A 26,161-nucleotide genomic window follows, 5' to 3' on the forward strand; every position below is an offset into this window, starting at 1 on the left:
TTCGGGTTGACCTCTTGTTGGAAAGATGCATATTCTGTATCTACAGCATCCTTAGAGAGTACACCGACGCGGTATCAGAGGAACAACTAAAATAGCTGGCCACGACGCTGTCCCTTGAGGCAGTGTAAGTATTCTTGCCATTCATATGACGCAGCGCGAGGATCAGGAGTAGCTATCCGAACCCTTTCAGGCTATAATAGTCGATCTGTATCTGATGGTATCTTGCGCCGGTAATATCTGAGAGCCAAGGTAAAAGATCTCTATGTTTTCAAAGCTCGTGTGAAGAGGACAGAAGTAAAACACAAGGACTGCTAAATTTGGCCAATTGTCGGTGTTTGGCGATGACGTTGATATATGGCCTTGTAAAAAGTACCAGGGATAATAAACCGACAAAAAAACAAGAAATAGTGTTGTTTTCTTATGATGAAAGGGCTGTGATAAAACAAAAGAAAAGTCGGATGGGAAGCTGAAGAAGGAATGAATGAAGAACCAAGCACGTGGACAAAAAGATGGACAGAGCACAGCCACGCTGCATCCAGCTCTTTTGCTTTCACCACCCAGCCGCTATGGGAATGCTTCACCTCGCCGTAACGGTGTTCCCCAACTGCTCGGCTCCCACAGACACGTCACACTACTCACCAATGATATCCTCTTCTTCACCGCCCGACGACTCAACGCGTCAGTACCAAGAGTCGCCCCATTCATCACCATCGCTCGCGTCGTCACCGCTGTCCTCGTCCTCGTCCTCGTCCTCCTCATCTTCGTCGCGAAAAAGAAAGAGCTCAGAAGGTCCTACAGACGTTCTTCGTAGTCAAAAGCGCTCTAGGTCTGCGAAACCCAACCAGAAGTCACGCAAACGCGCCTCGCCAGACTCGGATGATGACTGGGGGTCAGACAGCGGCGATGCCTTCCCTCAGCAGCCTATCTATCGGTCTCGCTCGACATCTGCTGTGCAATGTACGACCGGAAAGACGCGCAACTGCTCTATTGAGGCCGATGGAGACCCAGCGAAGACACCCTGTGTATCGTCCTTGAATGCTGTGAAGGATTTTATGCGGACATACAAGGCCTGTGCGTGACAGCTCTACCGTGTGATTTCTCTTTCTAATCCCTCGACAATGGCAGATTTTTCAAATCCCAAAGACCCCGAAGACTACTCTTGGAAGCCACATCCTATTCACCCACCAACTGGCGAACTTGAATACCCGAATAAGGACGCCTGTGAAGAGTTTATTCTCCTCGAGCCCAAAGACAAGGATCATTACAATCCAATCATGGATCTCGAGAGGTCATTATACACCATCGTCGACTGCTACATGACACCAAAACAGCAGGCCATATTCGGCACTCTCCCTTCCGATTATTATTCTGATACCCACTCCAAACGACCGTCGCCGCCGACTACACCATACCCTGAAGGTCCTTATGGGAATCTTCTCCGATATTTGCAACGCGCAATACATATACGGGACGGTCCTCTTTTCTCCACCACTCTCCATAAGATCAACTGTCTAATTCGCGAACTCAAATACCCTAGTCTGCTGAGCCCTAGTCTCTTGGGTGACGTTTTCCTCCCTACACCTTCCAACGAGCTCAAAACGGCTGTCTCAACATGGTCCAATATCCCGAAAAAGGTGCTGCTTCGTGTCGTGGAAGAAAATTATCAGCGGAGTGTCGGTCCCCATGTACAAAGCCTTAAACAGTACGAGGCTTTCTCGAGCACTGTCTATGGCGAATTGATGCCCAGTCTCGTGTACGACATCCTTGCCAACACGAATCTAGACCAAAATTCGCTTTTCATCGATTTGGGAAGTGGAGTGGGGAACATTCTCGTCCAGGCCAGCCTTCAGACAGGGTGCCGTAGCTATGGGATAGAGCTTATGCCTGCGCCTGCAGGTGTCGCAAAGAACATGGTTCAGCATTTCGCGACCCGGTGTCGAATGTGGGGTGTATCATTGGGAGACATAGAGGTAGAAGAGGGTGACATGCTCGAGAGTTCGCGGGTAGATGAGCTGTTGAAGGAAGCCGATGTTGTGCTGGTTGACAACAAGGTCTTTGACGAACGGCTAAACGAGGCGATCCGAGCCAAGTTCCTCGATCTCAAGGAAGGCGCCATTGTTGTCAGCTTGAAGCCGTTTGTGAATGCTGTCAATGCAAGAGTGACAGAGAGGAATGTGGATGACATGAGCGCTATTTTCGATGTGCAGGAGAAGACGTATCGGAGCGGTGATGTGAGTTGGGGACCTGGGGGAGGGAGCTACTACGTCCATCGCGTTGACCGGACGGGCTACGCAGATGTGCGCTCGCGTTTCGAGAACTCGAGGATTTCTGGAGGAAGACGGTCAAGGACTTCACGGTGACTACAGCATTATCCATCCTTCAGCTATTTTTATGTTTGTATTTCCAGTGTTGATTTACATACTACACTTGCTTCTAATATCGTACGGTCCACGTAGAGACTGGCTGCTGTTACCCCCTACCAAGGACTATTCTCCACATTCTTTATTTATTTAACTGTCGAATGTTTCGCTCGCTTTTTGTAAAACACCAGTCGGGGAGAGATACGGCAGGCGTACGTAGAGTAGGGCACTACTTTTGGAGCTTTCATCCCTACTATCAGACTCGTCAAATGTAAATGACTTATCACTTGTCGATGAAAGAACGGTCGTAAGCAATGAAGTCCAAATTTTCGGGCTCTACATTATGTTACTACAAAAGCGATTATCGGTGGTAGATGTCTAATGAAGAGAAAGGCGAGTAGCTCAACGCTCGCATTACGTTCAGCGTGCAGGGAGGTCAAGTCCAGGCGCCATTCTACGCAACATCTATTCGCCCACCTTTCCAGAATGCATGATAGGATCTTGAGAATGATCACTATTCCTTGCGAGAACCATGGACTCCGTTGGTCTTCCAGTTTTAAATACGCATAAGGTACCTGTGAACACACCTTGAGACCTGCCTCTGGATTCTGGAATACCTGAGACGCCAGTCTTTGACAAGCAGACCAGGTTGTCGTTACTGATACATGTATCATGGGATTATGCCGCAGCAGTATTCTGTCACCGGTACTGCGTACACGAGGACACAAAATAGAAGATTCCGCCATGGCAAAGGTATTCGGTTATCTGTAGCAGCATTGCTGCAAAAGTAGGCGACAAGTCGACGAAGAAAGAATTTGGAAGGACCTCTAACTTGTTCATCACCGCCAGAGGAAACAAGCATCGAGATAGAAGCTGACCATAAGCTGCCGTTCCACCACTGTTGGACCACGTCCGTCAATTACGGGGTTTGTCGCTCTTGTCGTTCGATTCATTCTGCATTTTGTGTAAAGGGGATCATACCGTGTGGCCCAATGTATGTGACGGATCAAGTTCAATCCTGCTCTCTTCTAGTCCTTGCATCTCGACTCTTTAAGGTCCAAGTATGAAGGGCATATGGCCAAAAGAAGTCGATGTGATGCCTTTTCTATCCGTGTTCCAGATGAAGCGGCCAAGTACTCAGTAGCTTTCTCCCCTGATCCTTCCACTTCTGGTACGATTCTTCGTCTTGGTGAACGGAAACGGGTAGATCGGAACGGAAAGATATCGCCTTACCCATATAATGCATCATAGAAGCTTGAGAGCATCGGCCTGCAGAATAAATAGAGATAACAGAAAGTGACACTCGGTCGCGATTACAATTAGATTTGAATGGTCGAAAATTGACGTGCGTGAGGCCAGAGGGTGCTTGTGACTAGTACTACTAGTGTTCTGACATGTATTGACCTCTAGCACAGTGTCAATGGAGAAGAATGAGGCCGCTCATGCTTGCTGTCATATCTTTGGCCATTTAGACTGGCATGACGGAGGATGCATAGATAGAAGCCGTAATGAACAAAATTCACAAGCCATTTGATAGAGACACGCTGAGAAGGGATACTGCGTCGCGGGAGAAAGAAACCTGCAGGGCAAAGAAAGAACCGAGCACTGTTAGAGCATCAGAAGCCGCCGTCAGCGAGCTGCATGCGATAGCCGGAATCAAGTGCGTGTCTGTGTAACGGAGAGCTCTAGCTTTACATCAAGTGATTGATAGGGCGTAGCCCACGATGCATTCTAACAGGCGCTCAATAACCTGAGGACTCGTGAAGATGCCGAAGATATTCAACGTTTTGTGCGTGTACGCCGTGCTAGGGAAATATCCGGCACGAGATAGGCCCCGAAAGTAGCCTATGCGAAAAAGAAAGCATATGCGTCCTCTGTGCCTTCCGTTCTTTAACTTAGCTTTAGCAGAGGATTCGGTCCGAAGTGAGGCGTCGAAGCTGGAAGTACTACCAAATCGCTCAGTCCAGTGAAGGAAAAGATCTGCCAGCGCCTCCTTGTCGTGCACGGCATCTCTAGACGCGGTAAAGACGACAGTGCCATGAAGATATCAGTGCCATTGGACGAGTTCCAACCAACATCGCGCATGCCAAGTTGGGAATTGGAACCGGACCGCAAAGCTTCTATTTTTGGCGCACTGTACTGCCTTGATGTCCCGATCCAATTTAAACGACTTGTCCCCCAGATCCAGCGGATCTATTTCTCTATTTCTGCAGGTACCCTATGCGAAGGAATGTGATTATATCAGTCTACCGTGGGTATTCATTACGAGAACTGACCGTTGCCACTGCTTTATTGCTTCACTGGCTTCCTTTGTTAAGGACGCGTCTCTGGCAGTGTCCCGCTGGGTAGTTCTTTCCCCCCTTCTCAATCTTGGTCAGTAGCAGTGCGAGGTAGGTTCCAATGATTTCTGGGTATCATACTTTCATTGCTGACGCTTAAACAGCTATCGCTTCCGTGCCAGCAGTCTTCGGTTTCAACGAGCAACTCGTCCAAGGTAATGTGGATTCTCCTTCTCAGCACTTCAACTTCACCCGTGACGCACTGGGGCACTCATGATTGAACTTTCATCCAGAAATATGATTCCTACTTCGAACGTCACTGACCTATCGCTCAAGTATCCCGATGACGAGTCAGAGAAGAAAGTCTATCTTCAAGCGCGAGGCCCAATATCGGGCTCGCTGCATACACCACGTCACGTCTGGATTTTCTGGGACAACGGAGGCTCGTCCACAGCTGGCTCAAACATATTGATTCACCAAATCATCCAGCTGGAGAGGTGGGGAGATAGGTTCTACTACGTTGAGCCCAACATCAAACAGCGTGTCAGGGACAAGGCCCAGGAATCACAAACTTACGAGCTTGGCACGTTCACACGAGATCAGAGGGAGAAAATGCTGGAGTTGGCGGCTGATATACAGTTCAATGAGCGGTCACTTCATAACGGATGCCGTGTATGGACGAGAAAGCTTCTAGGCGCCATGGTCAACGAAGGACTGCTTGACCGAATGGATTTCGTAGCATTGATAGACCTTATTCCTCTACCTTATGAGCAGCCTGAATATTTCTACTAGGCATGTCTTATGTGAACATTTTCATGGGCGATACTCTAACTACAACGAAAAGCAAGTATTAAGTATCAACAAAGGTACAGCCTGACAGCAAATATAGATTTAAATCCAAGGATACGGTTTACAATAACGCTACAAAGATCGGACAAGAACAAAGTAAAAGAATGCATTAATCGTCGTCGCTTGGAGTAAGGTACTCTGGATCATCAGCCTCCTCGTCGCTGATGACCTGCTTGCGACCAGTACTTCTAGAACGCACCGGAGGTGGTGGTCGTTCGTCGTCGTCCATGGGTGTCAAGGCAGAATCGTACGATCCCGATGATGGCGCTCCGGGTAACCCCGAACCAACTATAGCTCGTTCGTATGCAGCATCAAAGACCTTCTCCATTTCCTCCGCGTCATTATAGACCCATGAGCCTTCTTGATTATAGGTCCGCGCATTGTTGAACATGAGTTTCCAATCATCCCTGAATTGCTGTACGGTTTTGTAGAACGAACTTTGGCTTCGTTTCTGGATTTGCGACATGCAGATAGGCCTGGAGATAAGTTGGTAATAGTCCGGATATGTCTAATTGATACGAGCTGTTAAATATTTTATAGTCAAATCGCATTGTAGACACACCTTCTTAGCTGGGAGTTGGAGGAACAAATCACGCCGTGTCCGACCATCTTCAGCCTCGCAGTCATACACAGCATCGTAACATTCTTCGAATGCCCTCTTCATCCGCTCACGCAGTGCAGGAGAGATGTCCCCCGTCTTCGTCTTCCGGCGTTTCTGTACAAATAAGTTAAAAGAAGACAAGAGCAGAAGAGTGTAATTTACACTTATTCGGTCCTCGTCTTCGTCATCCCCTGCAGCGGATGGGGTTACTGACATCGCTTTCATCCCCCTCTTCCGCTTGGAACCAGTTGCAGCCTCGTAATCTTGAGCTTTGGCCTTGCCTTTGCGGCCTTTACGCGGTCGAGAGTCCAAGTCAGAGACGGGTGTCCCTCGACTAGATGCCTCTCCTTCTCTCATGAACTTAGCGATGTTTCGCGTCTTTCGCGGCCGCTCGCTAAGATCTTCAAGATCTTCGCCGTCTTCCAGAGCCTATAAAATAATACTACGTTAGCCCATACAACGTAGAGGGTATCGAAAGGATCTTACCCTCGCCCATGCATCATCACTGAGGCCATCGTTGTAACTCACAACATTCCTGCGACGTTGACCGCGACCTTCAAATATTTCTTCAGTCTCTTTAGTTTCGAAGGGTTCGTCGGTCTGATAGCATTCAGGAAGCTCTTCGAGCTGTATCAAAGGAGGTGGTGCCTTGCCGCGCTTTCCTTGGTTCCGCCAATTCTCTTGAGCTTCGCGCTCACGCGAAGTATCCATTTGTCGGAAGATTTCTCCTTCCTCTTCGCTACGAGCGATCAAAGCATTGAGCTCTTCGTCGTTCATGTCGCCAGCCTCTTCATTTTCTTCCTCTTGATCGGCCTCAAGGATCGAACGCTACAAACAAAATCAGAACGAGGTGATGGTTGGAAGAACAGCTCAACATACCAAAAACTCTTCCTGCTCCTCTTGGGTGGATTTGTTATCGAAACGACCGGCTTGAATGACTTTGTCGTCAATATCCAATTTGTAGCGAGCACGCTGGTACATGGCTTCTTCCACACTCTTCTCTGTGATGAATCGGAGAATGAGCACGGCACGGGTCTGACCGATACGATGTGCACGATCTTGAGCCTGCAAGTCAGCATGAGGGTTCCTAATGGCAAGATCAGCTTTGTAAGACACAGGAAAGACGGACTCTTACCAGTCACTGTCGAAGCTGCAAACCAAAATAAGCATTCAACAGGAAAGATAAATAGAATAAAGATACAAACATGATAACCGTATCAGCTGTTTGCAAGTTCAAGCCCAGGCCACCGGCCCTTGTCGACAGAATGAATACTTTGTACTCCGAATCTTTCGCGTTGAACAGCTGAACATATGATGCACGCTCTTCTGTTTTGGTGCCACCATCCAGCCGAAGATATTTCCATCCCATCATTTTCAAGAAGTCCTCCATGATATCCATTACTTTAGTCATCTGAAAGAAGACGAGAACCTTGGGGAAAAAACATCAATCAAAGTTGAAAAGTTTCATACGATGGCATACATACTCGGTGATCTGCTGCAAAGAATTTCGGCAGTACACGACTGAGCAACTCAATCTTCCCGGACGTCCGAACAAGTTTTTCGTCGATAACTTGACTGGGATTGACTTTGTCCTCTACGCTTTCAAACAAGAAAGGATGTTGACAGATCTTCCGCAGCTGCATCAGCTCATTGCTCAAACCCTTCACACCACCCGATTTGCTGGACAACGGAGACGTCAGCTTACTGTATACTTGTTTAATCTATGACGTACCCTTTAGCATCTTTTCCGTCTGCGATCATCTTATGCTTCTTCATCTGCTTGTAGAGTTGACTTTGCAAAGCACTCATCCTGACCTTTATGACCTTCTCGACCTTGTCTGGTAGCTCACTCTCGACGTCTTTCTTCAATCGTCTCAACAAGAAAGGACGAAGCACTTTGTGGAGACGACGGATAATAAGAAGAGCCTCTTCTTCGTTCAATTCTATCTTGTCGCCCGTTCCTGAGTTAGCAAAGGGAGTGTTGAACCATTCGTCGAATGATTTTACGGAATTGAAGATTTTGGGAAGGACGAAGTTCAGTAAAGACCACAGTTCTGGAAGATTGTTCTGCAAGGGGGTACCAGTGAGAATGAGGCGGTATCGGGTGTGGTAGTAAGTAGTGAGAGTCTGAGAAAGTTTGCTTTGAGTGTTCTTCATACGATGTCCCTCATCTAAGACCAGAGTTTTCAGTTCCTGGATTATGGGGAGAAGACTGAATATACACACCGATGATCATATGCAACCACTTTAACTTGCTGAGATGAGGTCGATCTTTAATGATGTACTCATACGTGGTAAGCAAGACTTGAAATTGCCCCACCCGAAGGTCACCCTGTAAAGCGCGACGCTGAGCTGGATTGCCTTTGTACGACACAGTCTTGATGGACGGAGCCCACTTGGCAAATTCTCCCGACCAGTTCGTCATGGTAGAAAGAGGTACAATAACAAGGTAAGGACCGCGTTGACGTTTGACTTCGATGAGGAACGAGATCAGGGATATAGTCTGGATCGTCTTTCCGAGACCCTAGAAAATATTTATTGGTCACTGATCGCAGGAAGAGGATCGGAAAAACGCGCCATTTCGTCTGCCAAAATACCATTCAGTCTGTTATTATACAAGCTCACCATCCACTGCAGCCCCTTCAACTGATACTCTTTCAGTGTCCCACCGACCAGTATAGAAGGCTGTCTTGTAACCTTCTCGGATATGCGATGAGCAACAGCGTAGTAGTCCACCTTAGCCTTGTCTTCATTGGCGTCTTCTGAAATCTGTGCACCGAATGTAGCCTCTGTGGCCGGACCATCTTCCACTTCAAATTGAAAGTGTTCTTGTGGACCACCTTCATTCTGCTGTGCAACGACGGCCTGAGCAAGAGAATCAAGGTAGGCGTCCGTCTGCCTTAAAAGGTGTGTGATCCTAGTGTCTTTGGCCGTGTCAATGAGTTTCATGTACGCCTCTTCATCATCTGCCTTCAGCGCCTTCAAACGCTCTTTCGAAATCCTTTCGATCCTCTTCTGTTCCTCCTTCTCCGTATGAACATGGTAGCTCAACACGGCCCGCCCAATTCTCAGAACCCGCTCTTGAGCAGCACGGTTCACAGCGATCACTTCGCGTCCATGAGCTGTGATAACGTTGAGCTGCTCGACATGCTTGTGCTTCGCACGTCGCTCGCGATCGGTGCGCTGCCTTCGTTCGAGCTGCTCGGTCATACGCGCATCTTTGGGGTGTGGCTTTCGAGTGCGTTTGAAGTCGACTCGGTTGAGCGGAAGGAGAGACCCGTGGGTAAGTCGTTCAGCCACGAGAGCGCGCATGGCCCTCTGCTTCTCCACTAGACGCAACGACTTGAGCTCTATCATGGCGCGGAGCTTACCATGAGATGTGGCACTCGGATGCATAAGACTTCCAAGATGAGCGTCATTCGCCAGAGTGTTCTCCTTCTCGCCTTTGACCATCTCATCAATGTCGACATCTGGAACTAAGCCTCCATCGCCCATCGTGGAAGGGAGGCCCTCCAGTTCCCTGATTCGCTGCTGGATGCGGTTTTCAATGAAAAGGTCACGTTCGGCCAATATCTGGTTAGCGTCAAGGCCAGCTGGCATAATGGTAGGAACAAGCAGACGTTGTAATCGAGTGGAAAACATGGTTTTATCAGTCTCGGGACCGCGCTTGAGGTGGGAAAAAGGGTGTCTATACGCGTTATAAGGGTATATACCCGAATTGACATCGTCCTCGAGGAATGGTCCTTTGGGTAAATCGGCGGGATCGATTTCTATTTCTTCTGGTTCCTCTGACTTGCCACCATCGAGCGCTGGTGTCCCTGACTCGCCTTTCGGCACCTTCGCAGCGCCGTCAGCCGCTCGAGAGGTAGAATCGGGGGACTGAAGCCGTTTCTCGTCTGCGACAGCAACGGCATTGTGCATCTGCATGGCTTGCTGTACATTGTCGGGTACAGGAAGATGTCGACTGAAGAAGTTTGAAGGCTGATATTTGGGCACGAAGAACATTTATCTGGTCGGAGGTGAAGGATACGGGAGTGTGGGGGGGGACTGGAGGGACAACGACAGTCGTAGAACCATTAGTGATACCATTTCCGCTGACCAGTGGTTGCTGTGTTTGCTGCTGCGCAGCTTGAGGATGATTTCGAGCTAAAAAGATGAGATAAATTTGGGCGGCAAGGAGAGGGTGGTGACCTACCACTTTGACTGCCGACACTCTGGATGTATTTCACCAGATTTTCGAGCTCATTAGGTGTTTTCTGCTCGTTGGGATTCTTTTTAAGAAAGTTGGCTCGCTAGAAAGCAGGATGAGGGGATGTACTGAATATGTCAAGGGGCAATAGACGAACCAGAATGAGTTGCTGCAGCTCCTGCATGACAGGCTGTCGTGGCCCGTGATGTGGTGAGATATTCTGAGGGAGGCCGTTGGTCAACATAGGAGCCGACATTACCGTCCGCGTGCCCTGCAGCAATCAGTCGCGTCAACAAGCCTCGAATGTGTGGCAGGAAAGGATATGTCACGCTATTGTCACGCCGAACGTTCTAGCGTTACATGTGACACAGTGACAGGGTGACTTGTCGATCACGTGAGATAATTAACCGCCGCGTCCGACGCCGGTGACACGGTTGACTCAATTCTTGTTAGTACCACCATCATGCCCGCTGAAAGAGCAGGAGTGAGCATGTTCTGATTCTACTTCAACAGCATATTAATTTCTCTTTAGTACACCGTAACCATGTTCCTAGTGGACATCTCTAATTCCATGGGAAAGACAAGGACCATCGAACTCCCCGAGGGGCCTAATGGCGAAGAACGAACGGCCGAAATTACAAATCTACAATGGGGACTCCAATACGTGAAGCTTAAGATTCAAGAAATGGTACGTGTGTCTTGATTGCCGCGTTTCGGTTATTCAGGTTGGGTCAGATATACAACGGACGGAAGACAGATCAGTGTGGCGTTATTGTATTTGGATCAGAAGGTACGTGGAGTACAGCTACACCGCCAATTCAACTCTAATGTCAGCCAAGATACGGACAATATCGTCAATCAGAAAAACGGCGGATATGAGAATGTGTCTGAATATATTCATATTGCACAGCCTAATGCCGCGACCCTTGCAAAGCTGGACCGTTTGGAGCCTTCTGACACTACCGGAGATCGTGAGTGTGTGCATATTTCTGCGTCGGTCTTTTGTTTATCCTGGCGCGGTGTAGCCATCGACTGCCTCATTGTCGGCATAGAAACTCAAGCAGACCATCTCAGTTCCAAGAAGACATGGACTCGCAAAATAGTTCTCGTGACAGACGGAGAGAACCCAATAGAAATTGAAGACTGGCAGGCCACTGTGAAGAAACTTAATGACCTGGATATCGCTTTGACCATAGTGTGCGTACCCAAAAATTATAATTTTCTCTATGCCCATCATCCAGCGTAGCGGTATCGATTTTGATGACGAAGAATTCCCCTATGTGGAAGAAGACAAGTCAAATATCAAGGCTGGTTCTTGATCCATTATTTCTGTTTCTCAGCTTTGACAGAACCTACTTTAGCGGGTGAACGAGAGTTTTTACAAGCAATTCGTCGATGGCGTCGAAAATGGCGTATTGGGTACTTGTGCCTATGCCTTGCAGGATATATCGCGCCCAGATATCAAGCAAACGAAATCTGTGTTAATGGGCACTGTTCTCCGAGTGGGTGATGTAGATACGCGCCCGAAAGAGGCCCTTGAATTATTGGTCAAAACGAGCAAGTGCACAGCCGTCAACCGACCAAAAAGCTGGAAAAAATTCTCCGTGAGGAAGGAAGAGGCCGATGGTGGGGATGCAGAGCCCAAGGCACAGGAAGAACATAATGGTGAAGAAATCGTGCGCTATGCCCAACTGAAACAGAGCACAGAATATTTTGTCGATAAGCGTGACAAAGATGAGGATGGTGATGTCAAAATGGAAGAAGAGGAAGAGGAAATTGACGACGGTTCCAAAAAGAAAGATCCCACGGAGGGCATGGAGTCTGTCGACAAGGAAACTTTAGTGCGGGGGTTCAAGTATGGAACATCATATGCTCCCTGCCCTGATGGCCAGTTCCCTCGATTGCACACAAAGAAGGGAATCGAAATTCTTGGTTTCTTTCCAAAGAAAAAAGTGAGTCTTCAAACTTCAAGCATTTATCCTCCGTTGTGCTAAATGATGGTTATAAGTTTCATCGCGAGCTCACTATGGGTGAAATACAGTATGTTTGGGCTGATCCCTCTTCACCCCAACAACAAGTGGCTTTGTCGTCTATTGTGCAAGCAATGTACGAAAAGGGTGCCATGGCGATTGCTCGATGGGTAACCAAGGATGGTATGGATCCCAAAGATGGGTGTACTGTCCCCCACGATGTTTGATAAAGTGGACTGTCTGCTTTGGGCGCCGGCAAGTAGTTCGCCTGGTGACTACACTAAAAGATTTACAAGAATCGTTTTATCAGATGCCTTTCGCGGATGACGTGCGCAAGTACACATTTGCATCTCTTGACCACCTCGTGAACAAGAGGGGAGAGGTAGTCACAGAACATCCATATCTGCCGACCGAAGAACAACTGGATGCTATGGATAAATTTGTTGATGCTATGGACGTTATGGCAGCGGGAGAGAAAAACGATGAAGGGTAAGTCATTCATATTTCCAAGTCTCAAACATTCACAAGCGATCAAGGAACCGAGAACCATGGTTCGACACACGATATTCCTATAATCCAGCTATTCACCGCGTCAAACAAGCCATGTTTCACTGTGCAGTTGTTTCCGATTTAGACACAAATCCTCTTCCACCACCACACCCCGAGCTCTTGAAGTACTTTGAGCCACCACGCAAGGTTGTCAAGCGGGCACATGACGCCATTGAAGGTGTCAAGGCTGCATTTAAGGTCAGAGAAGGTAAGTCATTTTATCTTGTACTATGGTTTACTACTACTAATGGGCGATACAATCAGTACCAAAGAAAGTCACTCGGACTCGGAAGGACGGACATGTTCACGCGCGCGACGACGACGAGGAAATGCTGCTCTTGGACCACAAAGCCCCAACGACTACCACTCAATCCGAGTTGCGGGTTGTCGAAGAACCTACCCCTTCATCGAGCAAGGAGGAGCAGAACATGACAACAAACGAAGATGACAGTGCAACCGAGGAATCTGAGGAAGAGGAAATTCTGCTTGACAAGGCCCCGCCGAAGAAAGGTAGCAACCCTCTTCCAACGCCCGCTAGGTCTATATCGCCTCAAGTAGATCCTGGCAGAGAGCCTGGTCGAATCGTTGGAACTATCTACCCGTTGAAGGACTTCCAGAAGAACCTCGTGGCCAAGGATTTGGTCACTAAAGCAGTAGAAGACCTTGCATTCGTCGTTACGGAGATCGTAATGCGTCCCTTTTCGTCACGACGGACGGATGAGTTGATTGAGTGCATGAAAGCTATGAGGGATACGTGTCTTAATGTAAGCGGCTCTTACGATAACCATGCTACGTTTTGGTCTAACCTCTACGGTCTTTTCAGGAAGATGAGATTGATGCATGGAACGAGTAAGTCCGTTATCTGTCCTTAAGGTATCGAGGCTTATCATCAACGACATTTAAGGTTTCTTCTAGAGCTGAAGAAGAAATGCAAAGCCACGCCTGGAAATCCTGAATTTTGGAGGGAGCTCCAAAATATTGGACGTTCAATAAGTCTGATCAGCGACGAAGAGGCCAGAGAGAAGGGAGGAGAAGCGGATGATGTTCCCGAATCAAAGGCCAACAAAGTAGGTTTTGCTGCCACCTGTCTCGGACTCTGAGAGCTTGACACGTTTTCTTGCAGTTCTTCAATTAAGCATACCATGACTTTTCATACAATCCATTTTAATTTTTTTTTGGACTAGCTATCGTTGTTACTGCATGTGTATTCGTTTATATAACCATTTTTCATACATCAATTCTTGCCCCACCATCCACCAAGTAGACTACTCAATCCACCACGAACAGCGGGTGCTGGAGCAGGTTCTGGCGTCGCGGCTCTCGTATCCTCGATTATTCGCCTCTTGTCCGCCACAGGCTCAACCTTGGTCGTAGGGGCTGGGGGGGCAGGAGCAGAAGCAGGCGTAGGTGCAGACTCCTTCCCTGCTCTCTGCAGCAATCTATCCATGTCCAGATCCACGTAATTCAAGGCAATGTTAAAGAATGCTGGCTTCTTATAGGACTTGGGATCTGTATTGACAGAGCCGCCATTGTAAGCAAACCAGTCCCGTTTGAATTGTAGACTATCGGATGATAGTTGGGATTCAAGTTGACCAAGTTCAACTTGAGAAAGTGGGAAAAAGGCGACCTCGGCAATGTCCGAGTTCGACAGTGAGATATGGGATTGTGTTTCACGAATAGTGGATGCTTGAATGTTGCAAAAGGGTCAGTGCCTCTGTGTACTTCTTGACATTCACGTAGCAACGAGCAAGGTATAAACATCTGCAAAACGATGTATGAGGATCCAAGCATGTCAATATGCACGACAGCGTACCTGCTGGCTTTTGTGTAAGAGATTCTCGCGTCCACACCAGATGACAAATCCGGATTGTCATCGACTATGCTCAGTGTCCTCATTTGATTTAAACCCTGCATAATAGTATCCAGCAATTTCACAATAGCAGGATACACTCTGGCGTCAACCTGCCTAGGTTTAGACGGGGATCTCGAAGGAGTGGATGGGGAGGCCAGCAAAGCTTTGACAAGCTTGAAGTCTCGTTGGATACGCCGCGATAGAAGTTGAAATATGGTGTATGCGTAAAGGAAATGCATATCGCGCGTCCCGCTACTTGTAGATGCAGCTGATCCTGTTGACTGTGGAAAGAGTGTTAGAATCCTCCAAAAAGTGAAGTGCGACCCTTACCTGTTGCGCCTCTTTCAGCCTCCTTGCCACATCTTCGGCGTCACTAAGAGCTAGAAGGATCGCATCGTAGGCCGCCACGCTCTTCTTCGAGTCGCCCATCTTGACCTTCTTTTCCTCATAGATGTCTAACTTCTTCTCGGCCTCCTGCACTTTGAGGAAGACATCGACAAGCTCTGGATTACGCACAGGCACAGGTTCGCCTTCCCACATCAGAGTCTCCAGTTTCTTCTTTCCCTCGACATGCTTCAGTGCTTCTTCCTCCGCTTTGAATCTGCTCAATAGACTATCACAGCCTTCTACCAGGGCGTTCTTATGCCTTGACGATAGTTCAGAGACGATTCCATCGACATCATAGGATTTTTCCCGGCCTAGCTCATGCGCGCAGTACCGAACCTCTGGACCGATTTCGTCCGCAAACAAGACAGCGAGAGCTTGATTACGACTCGTCGTGGCAGCGGCGGCTAGCTCATCTAACAAGTGCCTCGCCACACTAAGCTGAATGAGAGCATCTTCGAAGTCTTCGCGATATCGAAGGAAGCGACCATTGAGAATGAGCGTATAGATAGTGGTCTCCAGTAGGCTTTCTGCGGACAGCCGAGACGAGGCAAATAATACTTGGCAGTGAGAAAGGAGCTGGGTCGACCAGTTGACGCTGCGACGGAATCGTCCTGTAGCACTATGCCTGAGTGTATGGGCTTTCCCGACATTTGTGGGTTGCAAGGATTGCGATACAAGATCTTGGGAATATGCCCAAGCGCGTTCGGCCTCCATGAGCAGTAGTTGAAGGCTGAAATTCAGTTCTCTGAGTTGTGAGTATCAAGACAATGACAAGGGTATCTCACTGTCCGTCCTTCATACTCTCTTCGTTCAATGGCGGAAGCTTCTTGAAATCCCTCCCTTTGCCATGGGTCATCTTCAAAGTCGACCGAATTCGATGTGTCCTGTTGGCACAATGCTTCCTGAACAATTCTCAGCGCATATTTACGATGCAGAAACATGCAGTCTGACCTGTATCGAGCAAAATCATGGTACCGGAGACCATACGCGTTCCGCTGCTCGTTCGCAAGCTGCAGGGCTGGATATTTTCAGCTACATTGAATTGCCAATCTGGCATGAATTGTGTACCTCTGAATGACAGCCCATCCGACATGGTAGAAGGTAAAAGAAAGTCGGAGAAAGTTCTCGGAGCGACGAGTACAGTCGAGATGAATGTAGAAGGACAGAAGCAAACAAACACGTCGCCTCGATCGTCACGTATATTTCTGCTACTTCCACCTCATTATTGCTAAACCTGCTATGGATACCGAAATTCTTCCTCCTACCCTTCAGAATGTCCTTGATCAGACGACTCTGAAATGGATATTCTGCGGCAAGTCCTATTCATCTTTTGTTACAACCAATCACTTACCGTAATCGTTAGGTGGGAAAGGTGGTGTAGGCAAGTCGGAACTGTTATCCTCAGGAAATCAAGTTCAAACTAAGTCGATTCAGGGAAGACGACGACATCGTGCTCGCTGGCTATACAGCTAGCAAAATGTCGCCAGTCGGTCCTTCTCATCGTACGTTCTCTCCCCTTACGCGGCCGTTCAACAGTTCTGATACGTTACCAGTCAACGGATCCTGCACACAACTTGTCCTGACGCCTTTGGCCAGAAATTCTCCAAAGACGCTACCAAAGTCAATGGGTTCGATAATCTTTTCGCAATGGAGATCGACCCGACAAGTGCAATACAGGAAATGGTAGAACAATGTATGACCCTCGCCTAACCTCTGTAGATTTGATATTTACACTCTTTTATGCTAGCTGATTCGAATGGAATGATGGGGTCCATGATGCAGGATCTTGCCTTTGCCATTCCCGGTGTCGATGAAGCCATGAGTTTCGCTGAAATCATGAAGTACGAACCTTCATACCGGTCGTCTCGCTGCAATTTGACCAAGATCATTTGATATAGGCACGTAAAGTCGATGGAATATTCAGTTATAGTATTCGATACGGCGCCAACGGGCCATACCCTCCGTTTCCTCTCGTTCCCGACAGTGCTGGAGAAGGCCCTAGGGAAATTGAGCAGTCTAGGGTCACGATTTGGACCCATGATCAACCAGGCGTGTAAATTCCTGTCCGCATTGACAGTTACCCTGACCTTCCATGCAGATGTCCTCCATGATGGGTGGAGAAGCTGGATCCCAAGAAGATATGTTCGCCAAGCTTGAATCGATGCGCGCCGTCATTACAGAAGTAAACACGCAGTTCAAGGATCCTGTATGCATTCATCTCCATCGTTATGAGTTTATGTGCTAACAGCCCTAGTAGGAAAAGACCACCTTCGTCTGTGTCTGCATATCTGAATTCTTGTCGCTATATGAAACGGAACGTTTGGTGCAAGAACTAACGTCTTACGAGATTGACACGCATAATATCGTCGTAAATCAGCTTCTCTTCCCAAAGAAGAGTGCGTTGTTCCCTGCTTACTAGTGCAACCCCCCTCTGATATATTCGAGCAGGCTCAAATTGCGAGCACTGCCGTGTCCGACAAAAGATGCAACAGAAGTATCTGGGGGAGGCTCATGAACTCTACGACGAGTTTTTCCACATAGTGCAATTGCCTCTACTTACGGAGGAGGTCCGAGGCCCTGAGAAGCTGAAAGAGTTTAGCAAGATGTTAGTAGAACCATATGTCCCACCAACAGATTGAGGGGACATGATATTGTAGACTACAAGACTCGGGATATATACACGTTGATTGAAGTAATGGATACATACAATACGGTAGCGTTGGATTCAAATAGGCATAGACAAATCGATCGACTTGACCACCACCTCAAATCGCGTCGATATAACGCGCCATTCAAATGGTGAGTACGCGCACTTCCCTCTGCTCTCAATTCTCTTTCGTGTTTCGTCTAATCAACAAAAGAACAGAGTCTTGCCTTTCTTCATTCTCACGACGCTGCAGAAGGTCAGTTCCCTCTGCGCATGCATGCAGCTAGCACTGAGGTGCTCCCCTTCTAGCGCATGGCGACGCTGTTTGGGACATTTGTTGGACGAGTAACGACACCGTGATATCTGTCTCAGCAGACGGAAGTATCAAACAATGGACCTCTGCAGGCGATCCCCAGCCTCCCAGTCCCAGCTCGGGTTTTCCAGCTCCTCACATGCTCGGTCTGGTCTCTCTATCAGTATCTCCAGACGCAAAATACGCCCTCTACAACACCATCGAAGGCCTCACATCTTTATGGGACCTCACAACTGGGGACATCGTCGGGAAGTATGAGAGTTACAACCGGTCGTCTGGAGGCGATGTCGAGCCTTGTGAGTTGTCACCCTCGCTTTACGACCTTTTCACTCACATAGAAAAGCATGGTCTGTATCCCTGAATCCCAACTGCCAGACCTACGCCTCTTCAGGCGCCTCCGGGAACGTCGCAATCCACTCGGCAAGTTCAGAAAATTTCGGGCAACGACTGTCTACCTTGCCATCGGGGAGGAGCAAATTTGGCCTGCACTGTACCCATGTACGCTTTCACGTATTTCTCGCTTCGCGGATGTTTAGAATGTTTCGGAATAGAGCCCAGACGGAAAGCGCGTTGCTCTGTCCTCGGAATCAGGGCAGATCTACATATTCGACCTTGAAACTAATTCGCTAGCGACAACGTACACCTCCCATGCCATGGCCGTTCGGGATCTTGTCTGGTCTCCTGATTGCAACGCAAGTCTTCCTTTACACCGCGAGCTTTTCTCTTCACTTACATACTATAACTCTACTAGCTCCTTCTGAGCGCATCTGAAGACAAACGTCTGGTGCTTCATGACGTGCGGACATCTGCCGGGGGAATGGTAGCGACATTTACGGGGCATTCTTCTTGGGTTCTCAGCGTCGACATATCACCTGACAATCGTCTTGCTCTGTCAGGGTACGTAGAATATTCACCATCTCATTGACGACGCCTTATTTCAGCTCAGATCCGCTGACAAAACTATCAAAGTTTGGGACATCGCGGCACGAGCGGCTGTATCAACAGTGCAAGATACTGGAGAAGTGTGGTCGGTGTCGTGGAGACCCAAATTGACATCCATTGGGGCGGGTGCCTTTGTCAGTGGAGGCGAAGATGGTGTAGTGCGATGGTGGAGAGGCGCAGGCGGTGGAAGCGCTTTTTAGCGTATTCTGTACCATCAATATTCCGCCTCTTGCACATGTCAGACGAGGGAAAAAAGGGAATTTCTTGAGCGCTTGAGCGATATGTAACACGCACTTTCATGTAGTCTAATGCTGGCCAGTAGGTAAGAGTTCTGCAAGAATCTGTACAGCAGTATAACAGGCTACTCCGCCAGTAAGAGGGGATATTGGAAGCGGCAAATTCCGGTCTCTGTTAATTGGCCCCACCATGGCCACGGGCGGCTATCGCTATCAACCATCGACAAAAAATTGCCTCAACACCCATGTCTAGGAGACCCATCATTCACTTGGTTATCCTCGACATACGGGAACTGCGCCTCCATTCTACCCCTTCCCTCCGGCGTTGAAAAAGGTGTTCCTCTTCACGGCGATGGCATATATCAATATTGTCGGACACGCCATTGAGGAATACATCTGGTTTCAAGTTTGCAGCTTCGGATTCTGCAAACCAGACACGTTGTTTGGCGACCTCTGTTCACTCAAGGACGAAGAATAGTAATAGTAGTGGTGGATTAGCAGGTGAAGGTGAGTTTAAACGTGCACATGCTACTATTCTGCTCAACCTGCATGTAACCATGCTCCTCTGTGAAGACACGCTTTTTCAGCCATAGAGGAACAATTATAACGTACTTGGACCTCCAAAATGAACATTTCGAGAGATCCAAGTACATCATCTGTGCACCCGACGTCAAATTATTATCAAGTAACAATCGTTGTATACCAGCAAGTATCTTTTAATCCATTCTTTTCTGATCAGAGCTGACGTCTTTTGTATCCAAAGTTCCTTCAACACTCCCTATTCAAGGATGGAAGAGCTAGATTAGGATGGGAGCAATATGTCACTTTCATTACCATGAAGCAGTCTTCCAGCGTCGAATCCCATCACTCCCTTCTGGTCTATCCCAGCATCGCCCATCAAGAAAGCTCGTCTGTGCCTCTGCCAGACATTGTGATTATTTGGTCTGGGATAACGGGTACGGCGTTTGCATGTACACTGCTTGATGAGGATGGGTCGTTGAAAGCGAGAAAAGCTGGAGCGCTACTTGGAGGAACTGCCTAGTGAGAAGGGTGGCTGGGGTACGATGGAGGGCTCGGTGGGGTGCAGCTTGCAGGCGGGGTGCATGGGGTCATCTCGACGACATATGTACTCGTCCTTCTGGCTGTACACCCATCTTTCCTGTCTTTTCCATCCAGGACAACATCGTTGACATGACCCGTGGTGATATTCGCGCTAAAAATGTCGCGCATGCCACTCTGTGCAAGGCTATATGACAACACAGCATGCAGGAACAAAGTCTGATCGGTGACTCGGTACATAGTCGTTTGTGCTGTACTACCTCACTCAACAGCTACCTGATCCTCCGAGACTAGGCGAAAAACCGCATGCAGAGTTTATATTTGGCGGTGGTATCGAGATAGGCACACCATCCTTATGCTGTGGGATGTGCTGATGAGAGTTTCGAACCTCGGGCTTACCTTAGCGGGCACTAGCGGCGTATTTCGGGAAGTGGCGGGGAGACGAGTCTGCCAATGTGGACCAACGCGTAAAGAAGACGTGGTCTGGCATTTTTCGAGTCCCGTGTACAAAACGCTGTAAGAGTAATGTAACACAGCAACGTTGCCAATTCAATTACTCCCAATGTCAACGGAGTATTTGTGACCCAAGGGCGCTTGATGAAAGGAAGGAAAGAAGCCAAACAAAGCACACACTGAGTCAAGGCAAGGTAGAACTTCGTTGCAGCCACACCCTCCTGAGTTTCTCCCTGAACATCCAACTAGTAACACTTCATTTACGACAGAATAATGGACCAGGGTATGTGCCATCGCTTTCCTTCCACTTTAAATCTTCGTTTTGACTAGAACGGTCAGAGTATTTGGGCTTGCGACAATGGTTTATTCATCGTGACGGCTATACAGATCCTTCACGCAAAGACTAGAAGGTATGCAGCTGAAAAAGCCCATAGAAAATCCCCGAGAAAGACCTATCTGCAATACTAGTCAAGGCTCTCCGATGTCACCATCAATGCTCCCATTGAAGACGGCTTGTCGATCCAAGATATCAAAGTCCCGAGTCAACGAGTCTATAAGGGTAGAAAGCTCGCCATAGAGTCCTCCCTCGCTGACACCCCCTGTGTCAGCCTGGGTGTTGATGGACTGTTGGAAACGCTGAACATCATTCTTGGCACCAAATACAACCTTACCCCTTCCCTGTTGTCTCTTCTCGAAGCGTACATCTCTGACGAATATGACTTTGGCACCGCATATGGTTATCTCCGCCCCATATGTTTGACCGCGACTTGAATTACGTCCAAGAGTTACTGCACACCTGTGAAGCGATGGACCTAGAAATACGGGAAGAAGCACTAGTTGATGGCCAGATTACCTGGGAGGGACTAACGATGCCCCCCAGGCGCGTCTGGGACCTCTTCAGCAATCGGGTGGTGCCGTGGTGTTATATATGAAGCCTTCGAAGTCATGTTTCCGAACGAATAAGTCATGGGCGCGATCGGAAAACAAGTCTCATCTTTTCCTGGGCCTGCCATAGTACATAAAGTGGAATGAGTCTACTAGAATACATGCTGCTTCAATCACGACTTCAGACCCAAGGCTCCCGCATTAAGCAAGGTCACCGTTGGCGCTTGCGACGGGCCCTAGTCTTTAAATGTGCTTTATCAAAACCAGAAATTAATTATACGACTAGCTAGACAGTGATTCCTCGATAAGCAGTGATACAGATACTATGAGTAATTGAAAACAACAACAGAGAAATAAATACATGCGTATCCTATCACAGGATTATATGCCATAATTGGTTCAGTGGTGGTGGAGATATATACAAAACTGATGCGAGTTTTAGTTGGGGAAAATGCTGTTTGAGAAGAACAGGACGAGCTTGAGTAACACGACAAAGAAGAAACAGACGCCAAGACATAGAGACGTGAAAATCACCCTAATGATGTTAGAGGGCCAATATTAGCACTGACGGCGTCCCGTAAGATAGTAACACTTACCTATCTCGAACGTGGGCAGTGTCAGCCTCTCACCGAGGGATTCCCTAGCAGTAGAATATACCGCCATTTCACCGTCGTGACTCCGCTGCTTCCTCTTGATACTGGGCCTTTTCGACATTCTCAACTCCCCCGTCTTGTCCTCCTTCAATAATTCAGTCGGACTGGCGCCTCTCTTCCCATGGGAAGACGAGCTGGCTGTTAATATATCGTTATAGACAAACACTGGACCCGATGACGGCATAGCTTTGCTATGAGTAGATGAGTTCTGCTGATGAATCATCTTCTCAACATTGTCCACTCCCAAAGCCTCTTTCTCCTCGTCGACCACCATCAGAGCACCCTCAATGACAGCCGCGTGTACAAAAACGTACTGCCTGAGACTCTGACACAGACTCATCCGCTGCTCTCTCATGTCTTGAATGACCTCCCATAGCGGCTCATCGTAGGTACTCAACAAGCGCGGAGAGTCAGGCCTATGCATCGGACGAGGATCCTTGTAGTCGACATTCGTTGTTGAAGTAGAAGCCACAACAGATATGGGTCGTGCTGTGGATGCTGAAGAAAGCTTGAGATTCGGGGTCGATTGTGCAGCTAAGTCCTTAGCGTCCTTCACATCACTGCCAGACGGCGACAGACTCCTTGAAGTGAAGGGGCCAGTCGCAGAACCATCATTGGTAGATACACCCGCCAACGGTGCCGACTGTGTCCGCGCGCGAGAATTTTCCTCTTCCCCCAGACGTGCGTTCAGTAGACCCTTGAAATCGACACCAGGGGCAGGATTCAAACTGGGAAATGATTTCCTCGTAGCACCAACGATTCCGTCCTTGCTGCTCGACTCGGAAGCTATCGTCGTAACAAAGGATGACGAAGTTGTGTATCCGCTACTCGGCGCATTAGGTGAAATCTCACCATCATTTTCCTTGATTTCGTTTTTCGGCCCGGTCTGGGGGAAAAAGGAGGATTCCTCTGACGACGAAGCGGTGCTCAAGCTAGCAGTTTCGAAAGACGATCTGCCTTCGGAATCACCAGTATCGCGAGTATACGCGCTGTCAATTTGTTCCAAGTTTTCGGCCCATCGTCTTGTAGCTGTGTCGTCCCCTTCTGGTTCTCGTTGTGAAATTGTGGCAGAGGAAGGCAGTCCGCTATCGATAACAGGAACGTGTAGCACGTCTCCTCCCTTGTTAGGCGGCATAGGCATAGTACGCTGCCCGGTCTCGTCCATCACGATATCACCATCGCTGTCGGTGCGGTCGTCGACTGCTTTATTTTCGGCAGTCCTGACCTGGTCCTCAACGGATTTGCGAATCTCTCTCCGAATTCCGTCCAGGACGGCATCGACAGCGATGAAACCTCCAGTCCTTCCCACACCGGCACTGCAATGCAAAAGGAGCGGCTGGATCCCTTGTCCTTGACGCGAAATACCTGTACGCGAGTCAACCTCCGATAGGTCTGCAGCAGATCCGTTGATATTGAGGTTATCCCCATTCTGCTCGCTTTCTTCCATACCCCTCCCTACCTCCTTGATGAGCTCTAGGATCCCTCGAGGGTCGTCGGGAACATTCATATCCGGCCATTCCAGATACTGATAATGGACGATTCGGCGTGGTTTGGCGTGAGGATATCCGGAGTGAGTAAGCAAAAAAGTCCGCTTGATGATTGGGTGAGACTTCTCTTCCTCTTCGGCACGGAAATTGAAGAAGCCGCCGCTTTGCTTAGATGGTATATTATCCCCAACATCTTCTTTTCCCTCGCGGCTGATCAATCGAAGATGAAGGGGACCATAGGTGCCGTCTTTCCAATAGCAGTTGCATTTCACGGTCGAGCCCTCGACTTCTCGGGTCAACATGACGATAACGTGAACGTTTTGCTGCCAAACGAGACTTTTGAAGTTGTTAGACATATGTATAAAAACCATTAGAACCTGACACCTACGTCCAAAAATCCACAAAAGTGGCTTCCAAGGGACCCTGCGTGGCTATGTACCGTCGGCGAGTACATAGCGGCTGCACGTAGGAAGCATTCACATAATCGTCAGTGTCCTCACGGCAGGATGACCGAGATGGGAGCACTTTGGATGGCGGAAGAACAGTAGTAAAAGAGGAGGGGGTTAATTCGGGCGAGGCATCGGAAGAGGTTGTAGAGTCCAACGAAGGAAGGGGAGATATTGATTTATCGGAATGAAGCCGTACTCTAGCGTGCTCAAAGGGCCAGATATGACGATATCTATGACACCACCAATTAACGTTATGCAATAGAAAAATTAAAGAAAATCATACCGGTTCTTTGCACCTTTTTCTACACCCGCAGTAATACTGAAAGGGAACGCCTTGACAGGCACACCCTTGCGTTCGCTGTAGTTCTGTACAGTAGATTCCCGTGAATGATGTTCCATAACCCCCATTAGTCTTCTCTGCTCCGCAAGTTCAATACGGTAGAACTGCATCGCGAGGGACTCCATGCTTTCCTCGACATCCGTCTGGAGGTCAGATGTTGTTGGAAGTGCAATGGCGCGCAGCCATGAGAATGGGAGATCAGATATCCGCTGTTTTGCATGGGCAGTGAGCTTAAGCGGAATACGTTCTGTAATGCCATGCGATAGCTCTATGTTTTGACGGATGGTATCAAAAAAAGGATTAAACGGTTGATGGGGAAGCGATGGCATTGACATGCCAGCTCGCAAGGATGAGTACAAGGGCGACTGTCGTTTTGGCGCGCGGAAAGCTGCTGTTGGCAAAAGATTAGGATTGAGAGACGTTGAGGGAGGCGCTGTCGTCGTCGCAGGATCGGGCACCAAAGGGATGCTGGTCAATAAGCTCTCTTCGATCCCGCCATATAGACTGGAAGCCACCCTTCAGCCAACAAAGCCGGCCAGAGTACCCAGAACTGTCGTTGGCGAATTTTCTAAGAAGGCCGAGGATATTGGAAGAATCGGGCAGCGACGCAGAGTCAGCGTCGTACACGACGATTTGGGCTGATGTATTCCAACCAAGGAATCGTGAACGTGAAGAGGTAGAAGAAAGCATTGATGCGAGCTTGTCCAAGGAGAACATTGGACGTTTTAACAGCGTGGATGGTACCGACAATGACAACGCATTGGGGAGACGAGCATTGGCGAACTGAGCATGGGGCCGAATGTCAATGAACAACACGGATGGGGAATTGACGAGTTTAGCAAGCTCGCCGTGCTGAACAGCATGGAAGTTATTAGAATGCAACGTTGGGTTTGTTGTCGAGGTGGACCTGAACGACGGAGGAGCAGCAACCGGAAGTCGTGCAGTGAAAGAGCCAAAGCTGGATGCTATGGCCTGGGCAAAGGTATCATTCTGAGTGAGTGCGACCGCCGACGCATCGTTGGCAGCAGAAAAAAAGTCCATGGAGGACGTCGTGGACGACGATGAGCAAGCTCAAAAGGAAGTGCGTGAGGGCGGAAAGGGCGGCTGAAGGTACCTCAGATTAACCAGCTCCGACTCCGCATGTTCACACGGGTGACGTCACTAAACACCACACCTTCTAGGCCCAGGGCGACCCTGCACAGCTGGTCTTGGCTACAGTTAGTGTTCTCCGTCGACAGCTCAGTATGTCAGTAGCAACTTGGGACCTTTTTCTTTTCTTACTCGACTTGAAATCCAGTACTGGATATTTTTCTTCAATGCACCTAGGGGCGATCACAGTGACGACGGATCCGGACGAACGCGGATAACCCGAAGACAATAATTAAAATTCCAGACGAGTGAATTAATTCACACCGATAAATTTACCAAACCTCGGTGGATGGCACCGTGTCGGCCATCGCTGTCTTCAGGTCGTTCAGTGCGACAGCGGTGGAGCACCAGGTCACCTGTGCATTCCTCTGGACCTAAAAAAAATCAAAGGCCGCCACTCAGGGCCTTAACTTCTCAACTCATGCAGGGCAATTGCTTCTCTTCCTCCGATGATGATAAGTAACGGCGATGCTCTTTCGGGTCTCCATGAACCGAAACGATGCAATGTCATC

General features: G+C 48.6%; 8 protein-coding genes across 8 annotated transcripts; 5 read left to right on the forward strand and 3 right to left on the reverse strand.

The window, feature by feature from the left end:
- Positions 1-641: 641 nt before the first annotated feature.
- Positions 642-2,360, forward strand: EV420DRAFT_1622521 (histone-lysine N-methyltransferase; the record flags this gene model as incomplete). The annotated part of the gene is made up of 2 exons (XM_060475815.1): positions 642-1,071; positions 1,126-2,360. The coding sequence occupies 2 exons, from the start codon at positions 642-644 to the stop codon at positions 2,358-2,360; spliced, it is 1,665 nt and encodes a 554-aa protein (XP_060325801.1).
- A 2,134-nt stretch (positions 2,361-4,494) lies between these two features.
- EV420DRAFT_1570658 (uncharacterized protein) lies at positions 4,495-5,464 on the forward strand. Its single transcript, XM_060474278.1, has 3 exons — positions 4,495-4,750; positions 4,804-4,854; positions 4,933-5,464. Exon 3 carries the CDS (start codon positions 4,937-4,939, stop codon positions 5,429-5,431), a length of 495 nt encoding a protein of 164 aa, XP_060325802.1. The 5' UTR covers positions 4,495-4,750; positions 4,804-4,854; positions 4,933-4,936; the 3' UTR covers positions 5,432-5,464.
- On the reverse strand, positions 5,465-10,594 carry EV420DRAFT_1570662 (SNF2-family ATP dependent chromatin remodeling factor snf21). Its single transcript, XM_060474279.1, has 13 exons — positions 10,436-10,594; positions 10,285-10,381; positions 10,093-10,235; positions 8,667-10,070; positions 8,316-8,613; positions 7,822-8,260; positions 7,574-7,769; positions 7,295-7,518; positions 6,969-7,176; positions 6,576-6,917; positions 6,252-6,518; positions 6,051-6,203; positions 5,465-5,996 (listed from the first exon to the last, which is right to left on the reverse strand). Exons 1-13 carry the CDS (start codon positions 10,532-10,534, stop codon positions 5,598-5,600), a joined length of 4,269 nt encoding a protein of 1,422 aa, XP_060325803.1. The 5' UTR covers positions 10,535-10,594; the 3' UTR covers positions 5,465-5,597.
- A 122-nt stretch (positions 10,595-10,716) lies between these two features.
- EV420DRAFT_1570663 (SPOC domain-like protein) lies at positions 10,717-13,959 on the forward strand. The gene is made up of 15 exons (XM_060474280.1): positions 10,717-10,762; positions 10,811-10,966; positions 11,014-11,068; positions 11,118-11,249; positions 11,304-11,475; positions 11,525-11,558; positions 11,640-12,230; positions 12,287-12,418; positions 12,447-12,503; positions 12,559-12,737; positions 12,785-13,005; positions 13,062-13,561; positions 13,621-13,646; positions 13,702-13,864; positions 13,921-13,959. Exons 1-15 carry the CDS (start codon positions 10,742-10,744, stop codon positions 13,930-13,932), a joined length of 2,451 nt encoding a protein of 816 aa, XP_060325804.1. The 5' UTR covers positions 10,717-10,741; the 3' UTR covers positions 13,933-13,959.
- Positions 13,960-16,215, reverse strand: EV420DRAFT_1570666 (uncharacterized protein). The gene is made up of 7 exons (XM_060474281.1): positions 16,105-16,215; positions 15,988-16,054; positions 15,822-15,938; positions 14,980-15,766; positions 14,611-14,930; positions 14,542-14,558; positions 13,960-14,483 (listed from the first exon to the last, which is right to left on the reverse strand). The coding sequence occupies exons 1-7, from the start codon at positions 16,127-16,129 to the stop codon at positions 14,032-14,034; spliced, it is 1,785 nt and encodes a 594-aa protein (XP_060325805.1). The 5' UTR covers positions 16,130-16,215; the 3' UTR covers positions 13,960-14,031.
- On the forward strand, positions 16,216-17,777 carry EV420DRAFT_1570669 (anion-transporting ATPase-like domain-containing protein). The gene is made up of 9 exons (XM_060474282.1): positions 16,216-16,348; positions 16,400-16,417; positions 16,471-16,538; positions 16,633-16,729; positions 16,784-16,877; positions 16,935-17,085; positions 17,135-17,242; positions 17,294-17,432; positions 17,485-17,777. The coding sequence occupies exons 1-9, from the start codon at positions 16,276-16,278 to the stop codon at positions 17,673-17,675; spliced, it is 939 nt and encodes a 312-aa protein (XP_060325806.1). The 5' UTR covers positions 16,216-16,275; the 3' UTR covers positions 17,676-17,777.
- EV420DRAFT_1570673 (WD repeat-containing protein 61) lies at positions 17,778-19,310 on the forward strand. The gene is made up of 7 exons (XM_060474283.1): positions 17,778-17,835; positions 17,903-17,939; positions 17,993-18,292; positions 18,340-18,494; positions 18,548-18,688; positions 18,748-18,893; positions 18,943-19,310. The coding sequence occupies exons 1-7, from the start codon at positions 17,833-17,835 to the stop codon at positions 19,136-19,138; spliced, it is 978 nt and encodes a 325-aa protein (XP_060325807.1). The 5' UTR covers positions 17,778-17,832; the 3' UTR covers positions 19,139-19,310.
- Positions 19,311-21,522: 2,212 nt separating this feature from the next.
- EV420DRAFT_1570684 (uncharacterized protein) lies at positions 21,523-25,659 on the reverse strand. Its single transcript, XM_060474284.1, has 5 exons — positions 24,959-25,659; positions 24,444-24,933; positions 24,100-24,390; positions 22,168-24,047; positions 21,523-21,894 (listed from the first exon to the last, which is right to left on the reverse strand). The coding sequence occupies exons 1-5, from the start codon at positions 25,539-25,541 to the stop codon at positions 21,854-21,856; spliced, it is 3,285 nt and encodes a 1,094-aa protein (XP_060325808.1). The 5' UTR covers positions 25,542-25,659; the 3' UTR covers positions 21,523-21,853.
- Positions 25,660-26,161: the final 502 nt, after the last annotated feature.

Source organism: Desarmillaria tabescens (genome assembly GCF_030435595.1).
Source record: "Desarmillaria tabescens strain CCBAS 213 chromosome Unknown EV420scaffold_47, whole genome shotgun sequence".
Lineage (NCBI taxonomy): Eukaryota > Fungi > Basidiomycota > Agaricomycetes > Agaricales > Physalacriaceae > Desarmillaria > Desarmillaria tabescens.